The 21,557-nt window shown below is 40.6% G+C and overlaps 1 protein-coding gene across 1 annotated transcript in view; it reads right to left on the reverse strand.

Moving 5' to 3' along the window:
- Nucleotides 1-18,520, reverse strand: part of Tmem87b (transmembrane protein 87B) — a 73,342-nt gene extending 54,822 nt beyond the window's left edge. Inside the window, exons 1-3 of the mRNA XM_010638183.2 lie at nucleotides 18,467-18,520; nucleotides 432-761; nucleotides 154-377 (exon numbers count right to left, since the gene is read on the reverse strand). Of these exons, the coding sequence (XP_010636485.2) occupies nucleotides 154-377; nucleotides 432-761; nucleotides 18,467-18,520 (608 nt within the window). The remainder of the gene's footprint in view (nucleotides 1-153; nucleotides 378-431; nucleotides 762-18,466) is intronic.
- Nucleotides 18,521-21,557: the final 3,037 nt, after the last annotated feature.

Raw genomic sequence — 21,557 nt, forward strand, 5'->3', positions numbered from 1 at the left:
GCAGCAGCCAGGTACAGGCGGCGGAGCCACGGTGAGAGGCAGCCATCTTGACGGAGCCGCAACTAGGCTGGTGTCTGACACGCCCAGACCGTACCTGGCCCAGCTCCGCCTCTGAAGGGCGGGCTCAAACTAGGAAGAGGGGTTCGGCTGAACTGTGGATGAAGCGCGGGCCTGGGCGGAGGGCGCTGAGAGCCTGGTGCTGTGCTGGACGTGGAGGCGGGGCGGAGGGCAGGGCCTGCATGGGCGTGGCGAGAGGCGGGGCCAGGAGATGGCCGGGGACGAGGAATGGGCGGGGCTTCGGGCGGTGTCCTCGGGGAAATGGGCCGGACGTGGAGAGGTCGGGACCTTCGGGGTGGGCGGGCCTTGGGGGCGGGACCCTGGGGAATGAAGGATTGCTAAACGCTTAGAGTCCAGGCTGAGAAGGGGCTGACCGGAGTCGGCGTGGAAGGGAGGAATGGGAGCCAGCCGGGTCGTGGAGGCGGGACTGATTCTGGGGGCGGGATCGCCACGTGGTTGAGGGGTCTGGCTGGAAGGTAGGCCGGGACCAGGATGTGTATCCGCTTAGAAAAATGGGGTTCTGGACTCGGCCAGTGAGTGGCGCCCACACGTGGCAAGAGTTGTATCCTGCGGAAGACACCAAGCTCTGGGTCAGGGCTCCCATGGTCAGAGCGGTCTATGGATGGAATAAGAAAATAAGTTCTGCTCCTGAAGTCCAGTTTCTTGTACCTTCTGTACCTGCGCCTGCCCCGACACTCTGAGGTCTGGAGAAACAAACTGCTTTAAATTCGTGGAAAGTGCCCAGAAAGTGCTGAGACCAGACAGGGCCAGTTGAGCCCGAGATATTGTGTTGTGAACATTAACAGTGATAAAAAATTAATTTTCACGGCCAGGGATTTAGCTCAGTGTTTCCGCCGCCTGCCTCGCAACCTCAAGGTCCCCAGTAAGATCCCTGGTACAAAAAGAAAGAAAGGAAAGAGAGAGAGAGAGAGAGAGAGAGAGAGAGAGAGAGAGAGAATTAATTTTCAGAACAAATAAAGTTACCTGGTTGTTAAAAGCTCAGAGGTAGCAAGACAGATCTGTTTTATGGTGTACTACTATTAAAACTAAATAAATCCCTAGAGCATTCTATTAAAATTAAATCTGTATCTTGTTCTCTAAGAAAACTAGATCATTATCGAATGTAATGGGTGAAATGACAAGAAAGATCATTTCAGTTGTTACAGGAAAAATGTACTGAGGTGACCAGATGACCAGACTGGTGGCATATATGCCTGTAATCCTGGAACTCTGGGAGATTGAAAGAGGAGGATAGTGAGTTAGAGTTCAGTCTGGGCAACTTAATGTCTTAGGGAGAACTTGTCTCAAAATAAATACAGTACACTGGGGATGTAGCTTGGTGCAAAGGTTGTAGGTTGAATCCCCAAAACCATAAAAAAAGCAGTAATTAAATATGACATGCTATCATTTGCAGCAACATAGATGGACCTGGAGGACATTATATTAAGGGTAAAAAGCTGGATACAGTAGGATAAATACCATATGTTCTTACTCATATGTGGAAGATAAAGTTTGTCTCATAGAAATAAGAGGAGTGGTCACTAGAGGCTAAGTAGTAAAGGGAAGAGTAGATAGATTGGATTATAAGTTATAAAAAACCAGAAAAGAGGAATTCAAAGGCTCCCAACACAGTGAAATAATAATGTTTAAGGAGATGGAATGCTAATTACCCTGATTTGATCAATGCACAGAATATATGTATTAAATTATCATACTATATACCATCAATATGTATAATTATGTCAATTAACATGTTTAAAGAATATTATAATGACACAACCAGTTAAGAATAAGTTATAATAATTCAGAAATGATATCTTGAACCACAGAAACAATCAAGGGGATAATTTGAAGGGATTTCAGAGACATGAGGATGGAGATTTTAAATGAAGATGATTGGTTAGATATTGGGGTTTAGGGTGAAGAGGAATTGAGGCTGGTGTCCAGGTTTCTGGCTAGAGTAACTGAGACATTGAACATCAGAAGGAGAAAAATTGAACAAGTGAAATCCATGCTGCCCAGGAGATATCCAAAGGGAGTGTCAGAGTGGACAGGCCATGTATAAGTCTAATGTTAGAAAAGACAATTGGGACTTTGTGGTCATGCTGATGTAGGTGGAGATCAATGTCACGGAAGATGGTGAGATTACCAAGGTAGACCAGGGAGCAGGAAGAGAGGTGTGTGCTGGAAACTGGATCCTGAGGAACAAAGGCCAGGAGTAATTGGAGTAATTGGAGTACAGATATTCCTCACTTAATGACCTACCTGTTTAGTGACTGTTCTGACTTAGGACTGAGGCATGCTGTTCAGACTTACAACCCATCTGTTTTTCATACAGTTCTGTACATCTTCTTAAAGCTTCAGTGTCCCTTTTTGGGGGCTACAGTACACCTTGTTTACATAGTAGTGTAATTTCTGCTGATTGTACTGTATAGTACTGTAGTTTTATGATCTGTTATATATTACAGTACCTGTGTAAGAGTTATGCAAATAAAAACAAAGTCGTCAAGCTGGAGCTTCCTTTGACTATTTCCTTGTTCTGAATATTATAAGGTAATACTATGTGCAGTTTCTCATTTAGTGACCAATTCAATTAACAACCTAATTGTAGGACTGGAACTCAGTCATTAAATAAGGAGTGTCTATAGCCTATTGTAGTGTGGGCACATTCACTAACCATGTTGTGCAGACCATGTTTATACACAGCATTCATGAAGAGACAAATGTCTTCAAAATATGCATTTTTCTATAATGTCTGATGCTGGGCACAAATAAACTACCTGATATTTTTTGGCTATTGAGGCAAAAGAAATATATGGCTTGCCTTTTTGATGCAGAAGGGAGTGACTTGGAGCATGGTCTTATGAGAACTGTTGATCAGATATGATACAGGGAGAACAGCTGTCAAAGGGCCAGGAGAATTTATCAGTGCACTCTTTTCTTTTTTTCCCATTACTGGGGATCAGGTGCGGCACTACTGAGCTACATCCCCGACCCTCAGTGCACTCTCTTTATTGGGCTGACTTTGAAGGACTATTTGCTTCCAATAGTTCCTCAAGTGATAATAAAACCAATTAAAAAAGTAATTCATTCAGAGTTAAATAAATTTTCAGATATAAACATTCTTTAGAAGTGACGTTACCTTTGAAATGCTTAGATTTGTATTTCATATCATGTGGGTAAACATATTTTCTCCAGGGTTATTACACTTCCGAACTACAGGTAACAATTGATCATTTAATTATCATAGTTGTTCTTGGCTCTGTGATTGTATTATGCATTTAATTTTTGTCTTACACCCCTGGCTAGTCAGCTTCTTTACTACATACTTTAATGTCTTTTTATCCTCCAAGGTACGTACTGCAGAGGTAGGCAAAGTTGTGGCTCCATTAATGCCAGTCTCATTGTCAAGAATACTTGGCATTTCCAGTGATTTTTACAGCAAGCAGTTTCATGGTTCTGTGATATCTTATTAGTAGTATTTTAGTTTCATTGGTCTCTTGCAGAAGCCCCTTAATTAAGGATCCCAAATTGCACATTCAAAGCACAGCTTCCAGCAATGTCAACTGTGTGATCAGTGTAACCTTGAAAAACTCATGAAAGCTCCTAAGATGACAGGAAAGGGTATGTGAGGGAACATAGACATTTTATTGATTTGCTAGAGATCACATCTAAGTTGCATCTGTTTCTGAATCATTTTCAGCCCTGCCTTTTCTGACGTGTGAGGGATCAATATTGCCTGAACTCAGCTGCTGTGATGATTTCTTGGTGGCTGCTATATCTTATTTTAAAGGTTATTGGACAGGATGTGTTCTTAAGAAAAACAATTTTCATTGAATTATTTAGATACTATGATGTCTAATGCAGATATTGCTCATTCAACAATCTACCTACTTAATTACTATTTAGATTATGACCTGCCACTTGGATTTACAACCTGCCTTTTTGGGGGTACAGTTTTGTGCATCTTATTTATAGAGCCTTAGTGTCTTTTTTTGTACAGTATATCTGGTTTATGCAGTATTATAATTTTCTGATGGTACTATAAAGTACAGTATTATAGATTTATGTTTTGTTATACATTGTAGTACTGTATGTAAGAGTTGTGCAAATAAAAGCAAAGTCCTCAAGTTGGAGTTTCCTTCATCATTTCTTTGTTCTGAATATTGTAATGTATGTACTATATACAAATCCTTATTTAGACCAATTCTTTTAATGACCCAGTTGTAGGCACGGAGCTTGGTTGTCAAATATGGATTTTCTGTGTTTAGAACAATGGATTTCAACCATGGTCACACAGGAAAGTCAATGAGTGTTTTACAAAATATCTAGTCATGGCTGAGCATGGTGGTACATGCCTATAACCCCAGAACTGGGGAATCTGAGGCAGGAGGATGAAGAGCTCAAGACCTGCTTGGGTTACAGGGAGAGACCCTGTCTCAAAAAAAAAAAGTCACTAATTCTGTCAAGAGGAAGTAAAGATTGTATAATTTTTAATCCATCTGAATTATCCCATAAACTTCCACTGGGATAGTGTAACCAAAACCAGATAGGCACTATGTACAAGCCACAGTATGTGCAACTACCCAAATCTAAATGGGTTCTGTTAGCACTTAGGAAGAAGCAAAGGAAACAATGGGTATCAGATGGCCCTGAACACAGGAGAAACTCCCACCCCCAGCCGGTACCATACTCTGGAAATCAAGAACAGCAGCCAGAACAAAGAAGAGCCTTGTAGGATCCAGTGAGGGAAAAAGGACTCCCGAGAAATGCTGTGATTGTCCTAGGAGAATTTGGGCTTTATAAATTCTTTGATCTGGCGAATAAAAGCTTTCATCCAAAGCAAAGTTCCATGGAAGAGAAATTATTAGAAGAGGAATTCAAATTCAGCAGGACAGGAAAAATAGAAGAAATGGAAAAGAGAAGTTCAGATAAAAATTGGGTGAGGTGAGCTGTGCCTGGTGGTACAGGCCTGTAATCCCAGCACTCAGGGAAGCTGAGGTAGAAGGATTGCAAGTCTGAGTCCAACCTGGACAATTTAGTGAATTACCAAGACTATTGCTACCAGGTTCTGGGGTGCTGGAGTCTTCAGAGGTGGTTTTTAGATTCTTTCTGTCCCAAGCAAAGAATTGGTCAAGACAAGTACAAAAGAAAATGATGGTTTACATTTATTAAAAGTAGAAAATAAAACATGCTCTGCAGAGTGAGTTCGGGCCAAGTAAAAGTAGGAAAAGAAATGCATTCTATGAAGTAAGAATGGACTACCATGTAAACAGAGAACAAAGTAGTAGAGAGTTCAGTGGTGACTGTCCTTTTGTATCTCCCACTCTTCAGTCTGACATCAGGCCTAACCTGTCCTATTGAAAATTTGCTCAAATTCTTGTGAGAAGAATTTGAAAATTGAAGACAGCACTCTGATTGATTCCAAGTACAGGGCCTTGGGAAGGGTTCTGCTCATGTGCCTTGGAACTCTGCAACTAATAGGTCAAGCTCAGTTTTCCCAGCCAGGCTGCCACACCCTAATCTCCTGCCTCACTGTCTCAAAATGAAAAATGAGAGAAGAGCTGGGGATGTAGCTCAGTGAGAAGACTCTTGGTTCAGTCCTCAGTAACACACACACACACACACACACACACACACACACACACACAGAATAAAAGGAAGAAAACGAATATGAAAGCCAAGAAAATGTTTCATGAAAATAGGAAATGTGGCAGAATGAAGCTAGAACATCTGTTCATTTTAGTACATCTTGATAAAAGTTCAGAAAAACCAGTTTCACACAAGATAAGTAATAATAAAATTATGCTTATACAATTATAAGATAAAAGAAATATGGAGCAGAATATTTTATTGCTGTAGAAAAATGAAAGGACGCCAAAAAGACATGAACCGAAAACTACAATCTCATATTTGTGAGATAAAAGAAATTAAGAAGTAGGATATATGAATAAACAACAAAATTAGAGTTAGAAAACTTGGGAAGAAAGGCAACATGATTCTGGAGACCTATGTTTGATTTCTTACTTTTTTTTTTTTTTGAACTGGGGAAGCAAACTTGTGCTTGCAAGGCAGGCACTGAGCCACTGAGATGAATCTCTGGCCCGGATTTTTTTACTTTTAATATTTGGATTATATAAGAAATTTGAGAGGATTGTTATATAGAGCACTTTATTCACATGCTTCCAGGCGCCTTCATTTTTTCCTCTCTAAATAATCTTTGATTTTAGTTTTGATTGGAGGCTTTGTGTAGATAAACCTGAAGATGTTTTTCTGATATTTCCTCTTCCCATACAACTGGTAATTATATACTTATAAATAATTTCCTATTATGTTGAATTTGTGCTTACAATGCTTCACGTACAACACTTTACTAGGTAACCATCAGAATTCAAGAGCAGTTTCTAGAATAGTAGCTAGTTCTCACCAGTAGGTGGCACTAGCAGACTGATGATATTTTGTACAAACTCGTCCTCCTCAAAGGTCTTTTTAATCTAGTTTTCAGCTATTCATTTCAAGTGGGATTGCTATATGTCTCTGATTTTTTTAAATTAATCAACTTTATTTTTCAAGTACTCTTACTTTCACACCAAAAATCGCGGGACACATACAGAGAGTTCCCATGTTCTCCTCGTGTCCTAATCGCACAGTACACGGAGTACCTCTAATTTAAAGCATTAAAATGTTAATTTAGTTAGAAAATTTTGTGCATCTTACTGAGTACTAAGATTGTGCAATAATACAGATTGCTAGAAATAGAGTCACCAGGGGTTTTACATTATTAAAGTGCAATTGCTTTTATTTGTAATTTAGATTTTTTCAGTCTTATGATGATAATTTCTGAGGAAGATTAAGATTACATCACTTAAGCAAATTAAGCAGTATTTGGTACCCTAGGCCCAAGGCATAAAAGACAGTCCCCCCTGTAGCCATGAGGGGTTGCACGGAAAGTGTTAATGGGACAAGTCAGAATTAGCTAAAGTCCTAAAGTGCTCTATTAGGTATATATAATTAAGTATAGGTGGTATAATCTATCAGGAGTGATAGATATGTAATTTTTTAAAGTCTTTATGTTTTAAATATTTCCTTCATTTGGGTTTTTTCCTTGAAATAAGAATTTGCAGGGGGCCAGGGGAGGTATTTGACTCAGTGGTTCCACCACCTGTCTCGAGTTCGATCCCCAGTACCAAAAAAAAAAAAAAGAATTTTGCACGGAAGTCGTTTATATAGAAAACACAGTAAACACCAGCAGGGGAGTGTTATGGGCTGAATTGTGTTCCCCGTGGAATTGATATGTTCAAGTCCTAGTCCCCAGTACCTAAAAACATAACAACCTGGAGAAAGAGATAATTAGGGTAAGAGTGAAATCTTTAGATTGGTCCCTAATCCAATATAAATGACATTCTTATAAGCAGAGAAGATTGGGACACAGACCCTTGCCAGCTGAGGACCCTGTGTACACAGGAAAAGCCAGCTCCCTACAAGCCAAGGAGCCAAGGAGGGAGGCTGCCAGAAGAAACCAACCCTATCAATCAATGCCTCTGGAACTACTGTATAAACCACAGGCTTTGGGCACTGTGTTTCAGCATTCCTAGCAAACTAAACTAGGCAGTGAGCAAAGGGACAGGAAAGGGAAACAGACACTACAGGAGGCATTATCAAGTCAGCTACCGCTGTGAGCAAAGGGAATGTAATCCCACAAAGAAACACAGGGAAAGTATGGGACCAATGTCTCCAACTTGCCTCACTGATGTGGGAAAGGAGCTATTATATATAGATAGTTCCCAATTTGTGAATTTTCAACTGTGATGGTGCAAAAGTAATGCACATTCAGGAGAAACCATACTTGGAATTTTGGCCTTTTTCTTGGCTGGCGATGATGGATACAGAACTCAGGTGATGCTGTACAGCTTGAAGTCAGCTAGGTGAACACGAGGGTAAACAACTGATATTCCACACTGAACTGTGTTGCCAGGATGTTTCGTAGGTTGGATGCATTAAAGCCATCTTCCACTTGGGATATTTTCAACTCCATGGTGGGTGAGTTGCCTTTAATTAGAAGTGAAGAAGCATCTGTTAGTCCTTGATAGAGGGTTATCCCTGGGAGGGCAGTTTCAGTCCACTATGAGCAGGTAAGGGTGTTTTTCCAAACTTTGAGGAATGCCCTTCAGCACAGAGATGCAGATCCTAACAGCTGAAAGTCAGCTCACAGGAATGAGGGCAGAAAGGACCTGGCAGGGCCCTGACAGATTCCTGCAGAAGCTCACACTGAAATATTTACAAATGAGCCCACCTGGCTGGATTTGCTTCAGAATAATACAAGAGGGAGAGAAGTGAGTGGTGACACAGGTAAAATATGATTAGCTCTTAGCTGATCGTTTTTCAAAGCCTAGAGATGGATGTGAACATTCATAGAACTCTTCAATCCATTTATAAGTTTGGCACTTTCTGTGATAAAAAGATTGTAATAAGTGCATTGGAGGCTTTTGTTAGAGGAGTAACATGGACCAAGTTTACTCTCCTGCCAAAAATAAGAAGAAACCAGACCAAATACACACAACAATAGTTTTTAGGGTAGTGGACTTAGGTCATGAGAGGCAGTCCTGACAGAAGAAAAAATAAATCGAGCCCTGTGATAATCCTAGATTGCAGGCTGGAGAGGATTTTCAGGTCACAGTATAGGGAAGAAGAACTCAAATGGAGCTTGGCAGATTCTAAGAAGACAGAGCCTATCATTGGGCAGCCAGAGTTGGCAGGACAAAATTGGAAAGGACAGAGTCCTGCAGAGAAAGAATTCCCAAGATCTGCAGAAAGCCCCTTTTAAATTTTCAGCAGAGAACTTAGCCACTGAATGTGAAGAAAATACAGTCATTCTGTCGTCCAGAATTCAGGGAGGATTGGCTCCATGACACCCCTCTGCCACCCCATGATATGCCAAAAATCTGTGGGTGCTCAAGTCTCTTATGTAAACTGGTCTAGTATTTGCATATAGGTCACCCTCCAGTACACCTTAAGTCTCCAGATTACTCACTATACTGAATATAAAGTAAATGCTCTGTAAACAGCATAGATGCAGCATTTTTTTTCTACTGAATATTTTCCTGCAGTTGGTATTTAACATGGACAGAGGACCTGCAGATACAGAGAACAGATTACACAAGAGGCTGAGAAAAGAATTAATGAAAAGAATAAGCAGGGCTGGGAAGAGTGCCTGTTCTCACCAGCTAACCCAGAAACTTTCTAATTCACAGGGCATTGGATAGAATACTCAAAAGGGTCTTGCCTCAAGACCATAGATGGGAATAATAAACTTTAAACAGGGCTTGAATTTCTACTAACAAATCCTTAATGCAAAATTCAAAATTATGAAACTGTTTGCTAGTAGCTTAACTATGTCCTAAAACAAGGCTCAAGAATGTTCACAGTAATGCAAAATCTACCACACCCAACAAGGTAAAATTGCAGTGTCAGGCATTAGTGAAAGACAATGAGGTATGTGCTGAATCAGGGTGTTGTAAGACATTGAGAGGAGAACTTTCATCTGCTGAAACTGTCCAGAACTGGCATTCGTGTAAGGACGAGCAGGAAAGGGCATTTAAAATTATCATAACTATACATTCAAAAAGTTAAGTAGGAAAAAAACACATTAAGTAGAGATGTGGAAAGTAGAAGAAAATGAAATCCAACTTTCTGAAGATGAAAAATACAATGCCTGAGGATAAATGCTGACTTGGATTAGTATAGATTTGGCTATTCCAAAAGAAAAATTGGTGAACTTGAACACACACACACACACAAACACACAAAAAGAAGCTAAAATCTTGGAGAAAAAATTATTTTAATTATAGACTATCAGTAAATATTCAGGTTGTCTACTATAAGCTTAATTAGATTCACAAAAGGAAGAAATAAATAGAAAATGATTATAATGTTCTCAAGGAAAACTTTAAACCCATAGATCCAAGATCAGTTAAAGGCTCAGTGGTTCTGGAGCCTGCATCGCAAGTGGCAAGGGCCTGAGTTCGATCCCCAGTACCAAAAAAAAAACAAAACAAAAAAACAAGATCAGTTAAAGTCATCTAAAAGAAAGAGGAATAAAACAACATCAAGATATATCATAAGCATCCTGCACAAATTAGAAGGAAGAGAAATTCTTAGCAACCAGAGAAAAGATAATGTTAGGTGCAAAGAAACAGGATAAAGATGATACCAATTTATCCTCAAACAATATGAGTGAGAAGAAGAATATCTTTTAGGACTGACAGAAAAGTGTCTTTCAATCTAGAATTCTATACTCAGGGGAAATGTTTTTCAAAAATGAAGGACATAGTGGTGTCAGCAAATCGTCAGGGCATATGGAGGGCCAGGGATATGGGTGGTGAAAAGAATTTACCGAGGTCAGAATAAGAAAAGACAATTTTATTAAGGTCAGCATACACTGTCAAGAGGACCCTGGGTGAGTTTCCAGAAAGGAGCCATACTGTCAGGCCGAGAGATTAGGGTTTCTAATAAAGGTTTGAGGATGTGGAAAAGGGCCTAGGCAGCAATCTAGGTATCCCAGGAATGCCTTTTCTGAGTCTCCTCATTCCTGCTGATCTCTTGGGAATACCGTTAATGTATCTAAAGTTGCACATTAAAGTTGCAAATTGACAAGCCCTCAGATTCATATAAGGATATCTATATACTTACACTTTTAGAGAAGATGGGTCAAGGACCATTGGAGGGAACGAATACGTCTTAATCTTTACTTTTCTGTTGTGCAATTTCTGCTTTGTTTTTGGTACTGGGGATTGAACTCGGGTCCGTGGGCTTGCAAGGCAGGCAGCAGAACCACTGAGCTAAAACCCAGGTCCTTTTTTGCTTTGTTTTTTTGTTTTTTCTTGTGAAATTTCTGGCCAGCACTTGATGTGTTGCCCCTTGTGATGGGCAGGATTGCTTCAGCAGAGTTCTGCTGTTGAGAGTTTAACCCTTTTGTCCCCAGTAGATAATCCAAGATCTTGTTTCCCTTGAAGATCACTGAAAAACAAGCCAGAACTGTCTGAGCCAATTTGGTTGGCTCTCTTGGAAATGGTCAAAAGCTCACAAAATCCAAGCAAATGCAAGGAAAAGACATCTTCAAAGTGGTTGCAAAGTTTTACAGTGATTTTACTTGTCCTTCTCCCATGACACGCTGGTGCAGGACTATGTTAGTCTTTGAACTACAGAAGCTGGGTTTCTGGTTTTTTTCTCTCAAACCAGCAGAAGCAGCACACAGAATTTTTTTTTTTTTTTGGTACCTGGGATCAAACTCGGGCCCTTGCACTTGCGAGGCAGTACCCATTTTTGAGTCACTGTGTCCATCTGTTCTAATCTGTCCTGGGATACCAGAGGGACTGACAGGTGCTCCTCCTTCTTTTCCCTAACTCAGAACTCAGGCAGGTAAAATAGAGAGCTGTGTTCATAAGAACTGTCTCGAAGCTGATCATGGTGGCACACATCTGTAATCCCAACACTCCGGAAGGCCGAGGCAGGAGGATTGTAACCAGCTCAGTGCAGAGGTGCCAGGTTCAATCCCCAGCACGGGGGTGGGTGAGTGGGTGGATGGGGGTTGAGGAATCCTACGTAGTGAGGGTACATCCACAGATGCCCGGTGGGGAGACACATCATAAACCGTCCAAGTCCTGAAGGAGGAGCGGTGAGGTTTTCCGGATAATTAGCACACCTCAAAGCAGCCACATAAGGGGGAATTTAGAAAGCCACACATATGCCCAGGCAAGATGCACGTTCAGAGAAGACCCAAGAAGACCTTGAACTTTGCCCAGGCTGACCCCGGCTCAGAAAGAGTCCAGCTCTGTGCTGGGAATGCACCAGCCCGGAGTCCACCTGGAAGGTGGGGTGAGGTGGTAGGTTTTGTTTTTTAATTTTTATAAAATGTTTTGCTTCTCCCTTTTTGCTGTTATTTACTTTGGGCTTTCTGTTTGTTTCATCTTCTGGCACTCAAGAAGATCACAGTCCAAACATATATACCTATATCTAGTTCTGTGAGAGTTTTTGTCATGAATGAATGATTTTTTTTGTGTGTCTACTGAGATAACCCCATGTTTTTTCTCTTTGTGCTATAAATGATACAATTCTTTAATTTATCTTTATAACAGCTTAAATTGATATGTAATCCGTATACTATAAAATTTACCTCTGGTGTTGAGTGTGTTAGTGCACGCCTGTACTCGCAGTACTAAAGAGGCCGAGGCAGGCAGATCACTGTGAGCTCAAGGCCAGGCTGGACTACATAGTGAGACCCTATCACACACACACAAAATATATATATTGCCCCCTTTATAATGGTAAATATGCACTACCTAAAAGTTATCATTTCAACAATTTTAACTGCACAGGTACATTGCGCTAAGGACCTTCACGTTGCCACCATCACCACCCACCATCCACCTGCAGAACGTCCTCCTGTTCTCTGACTGAAACTCTGTGCCTACTGATCACTAATTCTCCACTCTCTCCTTTGCTCTAGTGCCTGGGATCACCACTGTAGTCTTTGTCTTTATGAATCAATCACTCTAAGAACTATACATTATCTATCCTCTCCAAGGTTCATGCATGTTGATGGACATTTACTTCCTTTCACCTTTTGGCTTATTGGGAATAGTGCTGTTATGAACATTTGTACAGTAGGTTTTGTTTAAAGGTGTTCCCCCTTTTTTTTTGGCGGTACTGGGGATTGAACCTAGGCCTTGTGTGTGCTGAGGATTTTCCCAGTGCATTTCAGTCCTTTTGGTTATATATCTAGAAGTAAAATTACTCAGTCATATCATAACTATGTTTTAACTTATTGAGGAACTGCCAAACTTATTTCCCAAGGCATCTGCACCATGTTACATCTCCTTAGCAATTGTCTTCGTCTGTTAGGGCTGAGTATCCCAGACTGGGTGACTTGAACCACAAGAATTTATTTCCTCCCAGGTCTAGAGACTGGAAGGCCACAGTCGAGGTACCAAGAAAGGTTTGTATCTGGTAAGGACTCTCCCTGTGAGTTGCAGACAGTGGCTTCTGTGACCTTTTCTTTACACATTCATGGAGAGGGAGCAAAATTGAGGTCTCTGGTGTTTCTTCTTATAAAGACACTTATTTATTATCTCTTTTAACATTGTTACTTCCTTAAAAGGCCACATCTAGTAGAAATACCACTGGGGCTTAGAGACTCAATATTAGACTTTTGGGAAGACATGAACATTCAGTTCATAGAACAATGTATGGAAATTTCAACTCCTCACATCCTGGACAACACCTGTTGCCTCTGAGATCACATATATCCCTTTCAGTGAGTGTGAAGTAGTCTTTCATTGTGGTCTTGATTTGAATTTCCCTAATAATTATGTTGAGCATCTTTGTATATGCTTATTGGCCATTGTACACTTCTTGTTCTTAGGACAAACGTAGCTTCAAATCCTTTGCTCAGTTTAAAATTGGGCTGTTTGTCTTTTTATTGTTGAGTTGTAAGATTTCTTTATATATTTGAATTTTATGTCTTAAAAAATCTAGTCTGGCAGTCTCTGTCTTTTGGTTAGAATGAATAATTTTTAACATTTACTGAACTACTCGTCACTAGCTAAATGAGAAATTCAGTGAATATACAGCTAATTTGTAAATTTCTTGAATTTGAAATATATTCTGTAGACCATAAACAGATTTGTAGGCAAAATGTGGAAATCTTACTGGCTTAAGATGTTTGACTAATCATTGCGTTAGTGCTAAGCTGTGCTAACTGAAGATTGCTTTACTGAAAGGCGGTTTAAAAATAAAAGCAAATATAATTTTTAAAAAGAAACTGAACAGAGATATTAATGGTCAGTACACTACAGGAAATATATAATCTACGGGTTAATCCAGGCAAGTCATTAAACAACTAAGCAATAAAAACAACCACCTCTGGAGGAAGTGACAGCATAAGAATTAAGGGTTTCTGGGCCAGGGATTTAGCTCAGAGGTTGTGCCTCCTGCCTTGCAAGTGCAAGGGCCCGAGTTCGATCCCTGGTACTAAATTTAAAAAGAAAAAAGAATTAAGGGTTTCTGCAATATGTGATTAGAAATATTCAGTTTCAACAGAATATATGAAACATTCAGGTAAATAAGAATGTTGTGTCATATATAGGGAAAAAACAGCAGTCAAAGCAGAAATTTTCCTTTTAGGCCCAGTGTAGTGGTGTGTACCTGTAAGTCCAGCACTTGGAGGCAGAGGCAGGAGGATCTCTGGGAGTTCGAGGCTAGCATGGGCTACATAGACAGTTCTGGGCCAGGCTGAATTACAAAGCAAGACTCTGTCTCAAAAAAACAAAAAAAAATTTTTTTGTCCTGATAGAAGCCTAGATGTTGAATTCAGCAAATACTTCTTATAAAAAGTATCTATTAATAAACATGAAATAAATAGGACACACGAGTAAATACTGAATAGTTTCTCTGGTGTGAAAAACTAAAAATGTAAATAAGGTTCAAATGGTATAATTGATAGTGTGAAATAGGAAGATGGCTAAAGGGGAAGTGGGAAGGGCAGGGGAAAGGACATAGGGAAAAGAAAAAATGTGAAAAAAGGAAAAATTGGAAACAAAGTCTTTGTAAATAGAGAAGGGTGAAGGGGGTGAAGGGAAGGCAGGGGTATGGGGAAAAACAAGAACCAAGAAATAAACATGTTCATAGAACTAAAGAAAACCATGTTTTAAACATTTAAAATTTAAAATCAAATAGAAGACCAGCCATGGTGGTGTACACCTGTAATCTCAGGGGCAGGAGGATCTCAAATTTAAGGCCAGTTTAGACTGCAGAGTGAGACCCTGTCTCAAAAAAAAAAGGAAAAACAGAAAAAACCCAACCAACCAACCAAACAAAAAACCTCCAAAATCCCCAACCAAATAGATGCTATCAATAAAGACGTGGAAGTTATTAAAATAAGCAAATGGAACTTCCAGAGTTAAAAATGTACAATAACTGGAATGAAAAACTCACTAAAGAGGTTCAACAGCTGTGAACTGGAAGAAGAAAAAATCAGCCAACTTGAAAATAGATCATTAGTGATAGCACTGTGTGAGCTATAAATGAAGAGGAAGCAGAGAGCTATGGATTTTTAAAGCGAGTGACTAGAAATCATGGCGGTAAAGGATCAGCCTGCATTCCTTCACCTGCTCAGACTCTTTCTGGGGTCATAGAATTTGGATTTTCAAACCCTAGCTGATGGCCTTTTAATTTTAAGTCACATGGGACAGAGCCTTAGAGCTTGCTTCAGGGAAGACAACTGTTTTCTAATTCTGAGATTCTTTTTTTTTTTTTGCTTTTAATTTTTATTTATTATTTTTAATAGAACTTTTATCATGATCCCACTTACAGATATATACATGTTAAGTTTAAGATATCTAACATTTAATACAGAAATGTGCATCAAATAGAAACCTTCACATGCATGAGATATTTCCTCTAGAATATTGCAACACCTTTTTTTTTTTTTTTTTTTTTTTGGTACCGGGGATTGAACTTGGGTCCTTGCACTTGCAAGGCAGGCCACCGAACCGCTGAGCTAAATCCCCAGCCCCACGACACTTTTTTTTATTGAGTTTATTGGTACATTTTAGGGATGCAGTACGGTTACATTCATTGTTAGGATCTTGTACCTCTACATGACAGGTCTTGGTTCTCATTTTGACTGATCTGCTTCCTCACGGCATTAATGGACTTCAAGAAAAAGTATAATTCAGAACATGTGGAGGAACATTTTTAAAAGAAAAGGTCTTGTTTGAAGCCATCTGGTCTTTCCTCTGTACTGCCATTGATATAGAAGATAAAATGTGGATCTCCAAATAATATAAGGGAAATATTGTAACTCCCAACCTGTTAGATGTCTGATATGTCTGGGAACAATGGAAGTTAAGGGTAGGAAAATATTTATTGAAATGATAGCTCCTAAGAGGCAGGAGGGATCCCGATTGGGTAGCCAGGGACCCCACTTTACAGGGAAATTTTATAGAGCAAAACCACGAGTACGAAGTGGGCTAAAGGTATGATCAACCAATAAAGTTACATGTATACTTGCTTAGGTGATAGTGACCCAACGGGAAGCAAGTCACTAGCAGGAGTACAGGGAAAGAACAGAGAACTCCTCAGGAGGTGATAGATCTGGCTGTCCTGGTCACCCACTGAGGCGACTGAGACCTATCGAGACTTTACCAGACCAGGTGTTGCCAGTTAGCTCATCCCTTGGGGAAGTATGTAGGCCTCATCCTTTCGGCACTATCTTAAAGCTTGGCCCCCAAGTGACGTTTGTTTTCACCTTTTATCTTGATTTAGAGGGCTCAGCCCTGTCTGACTTCCTATAATACGTTACCTAACTTACTGTCTATAATATTATCAAGACAGCAAGGCCTACACTCTCTTTCCTTGGAGGATCCCAGTGCTCACAGTACAGCCTTCCTTCCTGTGGATATTTGCAAATGCCTAAGTTGATTGTATCTGACCTCAAATGATTGTTGATTGAAAATACTTTCTTGGTTAGAATTTGTAACGGTGCAATCTCAATAAATTAAAAATCGTCATATTTTTAATGGGTAGGAAGAGCAAATATAATTGCCAACTTCCTACCCCTCCGTCTTTCTTTTTTCTTTTCTTTGTTTTTGAGAAGGATCTCACTATTTAGGCCAGGCCAAGCCAGGTGCTGGTGGTGCAAGCCTGTAATCCCAGCACTTGGGAAGCGAGGAAGGAGGATTGCCATGAGTTCTAGGCCAGTCTGGGCTCCGTAGTGAGTTCAAGTCCAGCCTGAACTACACAGTGAGACCTTGTTTTAAAAAAAAAGGGGGGGAGAAGGAAAGAAAATATTCTAAAATAATGATTTGCGGTCTACATTTTCTGCAAATAACTATTCTGTTTAAATACCAATAAATTATTTAGTCTTGCTTTTTATAGTTAAACAGAATGGTAGTGAGGCAGGAGATTAGGGCATGGCAGTGTGGCTGGGCAATTGGGTGTGACTTGTCAATCACAGAGATTCAGGACATATGTGCAGAGCAGCATCCAAGCCCTGTACCTGATCAGAGGGGCCATCTTCAGTTCTGGCATGAGATGAAGTAGGTTTCTGAGTGGCTCTGACATCAGAATGGGGGCATAGCAGACAGTGGCCATGAAGCACATGGCAGCTGTGAGCCTGCTCACTGGGCCACCCTGTACTCTGTGGGTGGATTGCACTTTTCTTCTTACTATTTATTTATTTATTTATTTATTGGGGTTTTGTTTTTTTCTTTTGTTTTTTTTTTTTGAGACAGGGTCTCACTAGGTAGTTGAGACTGACCTGAAACTCACTAGATAGCCCAGGCTGGTCTCGAACTCACAGCGATCCTCCTGCCTCAGCCTCCCGAGTGCTGGGATTGCAGGCATGGCCACCATGACCAGCAAAGATCTTCTTACTTTAAATGACTCACATTCTGCAGAATTCTCCTTTTCAGAGCACTTTTCTCTCTCTTTTTACCTTCAATAAATATAAAACCTCTATGTTTTTTGTCTTGTCCAATTCTTTGAATAAGACAAGAGCCTGAAAGGGACCCCAGGGAACCCCAGCATCTGTAACAGTAGTTTTGTTTTTACTTAGAGCTTTAAAAGACAGAATAAAATCTAATTATGGGAACTAAAACCCCCCAAACTTCCTGTTTTCCCATGTATCACCCAGAGTAACAGAATGTCTTCCGAGAAGTGAAGTTGCTGTCGTAGCTGGTTTATCTGGGGTCGGTTGTCTTTTCTGACTCTGCAGAAGTTCCTACTTGCTTATGCCATGGAAGAGAAGTCACAGTGTTGACTACACGGTAATTTGGCCCCTCTCTTGAATGGAGAACTTCTGCTTGGTCTGGTGGACGTGGAGACAGGGAGACAATATTCCCTCGTTGGGATGGCACTCTGGTCCCGCCCAGGTCCTTCCATGTGTTGATGAACCCACCACTGTTTGCCATAACCCACATGGTCACTCACTAACTCCAGGACAAGGTTAATAGAGAGGAGAGGAGACCAACAGCTGTCTGAGGTGAGGGATAAAGACCATCAGCCTTCACTCTGAACTTTCCTGTGTGTTACTGGTGAAGATGAACTCTTTCTCTGTTTAATTTTTTCCTCTGAGTGGGTTTCTGTTACTTTGGAGGGAGCCAATAACACAATCAGGGAAATTATTTCTAATAAGACAAATGTTCCTTGAACTGCGTAAGGAATGATGCCGAAAATTGGGAAGAGTGAAGTTCTTTCAAAGTCCCTGCTTCTGCCCCTCCTTGCCTAAGGTGTTGCAGGAGAAGATGCCGGTGTCTTCTCTGCACATTTGCTCCAGGAAAGGCAGGTGCTCACGTGGCACAAGGAAAACGTGGCAGGACAAACCCATTCAGCCCTGCTTCTGGCCACCTACCTGGCTCAAGGGACGCAACACTTTGGTTTTCTCATAGGAGAAGTCCTGGTCCATGCTTGCCCTCTCACTGGGCAAGGAAGCAAGAAAGAGAAAACATAGGAAAGAAAAACAGGGAAAGAGGGAAGAGAGGGAAGGAGACGGGGGAGAGAAAGAGAGAGGAGGAGAGAGGAGAGAGGAGAGAGAAGAGCAGAGAAGAGAGAAGAGAGAGGAAAGAGAAGGGAGGGGAAGAAAGAAGAGCAGAAATATTTTCATCAGGCAGAGCAATTCTCAATCTGTAGGGCACGAGTATTTCCAGAATTTATTTCCTTGTCCTTTTGACCTCCCCAGCCTGTTCCAGTTTAGCCGAAGACAATGAGAAGGCTTGTTTCTTCCTGTTTCCTTTCTCCTACTTTTTGCTCATAGGACCCACTTACGAAACTAATTTGGGTTTACACAACAGAGAACATAAAAGGCTATTTTCAGTTTATGTTCAGAAGACAATCCAAGAGTTTGCCAATGATTGGAGGAGTTGCTGAGAGGCAAACTGCCGATCCTAAGTTCTCAGTGCGATACATATGCAGAGGTAGTCCATCTCCGCTCTCTCTCTACATGTCATTTCTTTTTTGTTTGTTTTTCTGTATTTTGCTTTTTCAGACAGGGTCTCACTATTCAACCCAAGTTGGCCTCAAACTTGTGATCCTCCTGTTTCAACTTCTGGAGTGCTGGGATTACAGGTGGGCCCACCACTTTTAACCAATACCTTGGTGCACTGCTGTGTGCTGGATGAAATGAATTTCCCTACTATTTTTATTTATGTCTCAAGAAAATTCAGAATCCACAGCTCTATCAGCTCTTAAACTCTTCTGTGGCAGAACTGGCCCAGGTTTCCAGCCCTTCATAGGTTATAAGGAAAAATCCTGAGTTGACAGGATAGGATGGGGGTGATGGTGGCAAGGTATTTGATGAAATGATTTTATATTTTTTATATTACATAATTAAATTTGGAAATATAAAACACAAAGTATAATAGTTTCAATATCTAATATTAAATATATATGAAACTTCCAAATAACATTTCCCCCAACTTTACCTTTTTTTTTTTTTTTTTTTTGGTACTGGGGATTGAACTTGGGACCTTGCTCTTGCAAGGCAGGCAGCAGAACCACTGAGCTAAATCTCTGAACTTACATTAGGTGTTTTTGCTTGGTCACCCTCAATTCCTGATCAAGACTTAAATGAAAAGTTCTTCAAATTCTTGTTTGAGAATCTTTTTTTGTTTTGTTTGTTTTTTCATACCGGGGATTAAACTCGGGACCTTGTATTTGCAAGGCAGGCAGCAGAACCACTGAGCTAAATCCCCAGCCCTCAAATTCTTGGTAGTCACCATCAACAAGAAACTTTGCACAAGTAAGTGATGTAAAAAAGTTTTACTAAGGGCCGGGGATTTAGCTCAGTGGTGTCGCTGCCTGCCTTGCAAGAGCCCGAGTTCGATCCCTAGTACCAAAAAAAAAAAAAAAAAAGTTTTATTGATGCTTACCATGGCCATTTAAAAACTTCTGACTGCATAAATCATCCTTACAGGACCTGATGATCAATTCTTTGTTTTCACTGATGAAATATAATGCTGGCCTTTCTTGGAACAGTGCCAATTCTCTCCAAACCCTGGGAACATTTCCACCTGGACTAATTCACAGAAACAGAGGAAGAGCCTGTCCTGGAGACGGGTGCCTGTACTGGCAGCCGGGCCAGGACCCGGCTATGTCCCTGAGCTCTGTAGATGTGGAACTGTGGACAATCCCTATGGGAACACATGGTTCTGAGGATGCCACTGGGCCTTGAAAGCTAATACTTCAACTGATTGCATCGTTCCTCTGTCCTGCAGTAAGATGGCTTCTTCCAGTCTCCCATCTGTGGAGTAGGAATCACAATAGTACCTATTTGGTAGAGTTGCTATGAGGATTAAATGTATGAATGGCACATGGTAAGTGATATCTATGTTTATCAAATAAAACAAGGAGGTCAAGAGGCTATGGAGGTGACCCTGCTAAGGAGTGGATGATTATCCCCCAAATCATGTGGGGGCCTTGTGGAGGTTCTTAGTTGCTGGGGGAATGCCCCAGGGGATCATGAGAGCCTGCCCTATCCTCTCTCTGATTCCTGGGTAGTGCTTGAATCACTCTGACAAAGACTCACGCTAACATCGTGACCTGCCAACCTCATTCAAGACCCAACCAATGGGCCACTTGATCTTGGATGTGAATTTCCGAATTGTGAGGCACATCAGCCTTTTCTAAGTTAATTGCCTCAGTATTTAGTTGTAGTAAAGGGAACCTGACTAGTATAACCTCCCATCAGATACTTAATTAGATGTTCTAAATTCTGACTACCACTCTTGGACTCTACCATATGTCTAGATGTAGGATGTAAGCCTCTGTTTCTTAGCCCAACCACACGAAGGGAGTGGGAACCCATGGTATAATGACCCACAGATGAAATGAGACATCACATATTATGCGCAAAACATGGCAAATCCTTGAAAAATGACGGCTGTTAGGAAGTGGCAGAGCAGGGTGTGAACCCCAGAGGCTGTGCCCTTCCCTGCCCAAGTCAAACTATATGCTATAGCTGATTACAGATCTTTCCAATCTATTGTTTATTCCTCTGTTATTGTCCTTTGGGAGGTTTGTCCATATCTCTAACTAGCCATGCAAGGAGTCTCTTGGCAAAGATGCACAGGCTGCTGGACTGCTGTTGTTCCGATCTGGAAGGAAGTTCAACACCTCCTTCTCATCCATATTTTATTAGGAAGTCATCAGAAAATTAATCAAGTATAAAACTTTAAACATTAAATGAACCGCTATTATCAAACACGATTCACATAGGCACATCAAATTTCTCATGAAGACCAGAAGTGAGGTCAAATATGGCATTTCATTTTACAAATATCTTCTCATTTAATAGCTGTGAAAAAGAACTTAAAAAAAAAACTTTGTACAACTGTTAGCACTGAGGAATAGCTTAAAGACCTGTAAGATAAGTGAAATAGGTCAACTTTTTATTAAAATACAGTATCTCTGTCTTTTTCCATCATATATATATATATATATATATA

This window comes from Fukomys damarensis, unplaced genomic scaffold, assembly GCF_012274545.1.
Source record: "Fukomys damarensis isolate Sample0158 unplaced genomic scaffold, DMR_v1.0_HiC HiC_scaffold_9, whole genome shotgun sequence".
Taxonomy (NCBI): Eukaryota; Metazoa; Chordata; class Mammalia; order Rodentia; family Bathyergidae; genus Fukomys; species Fukomys damarensis.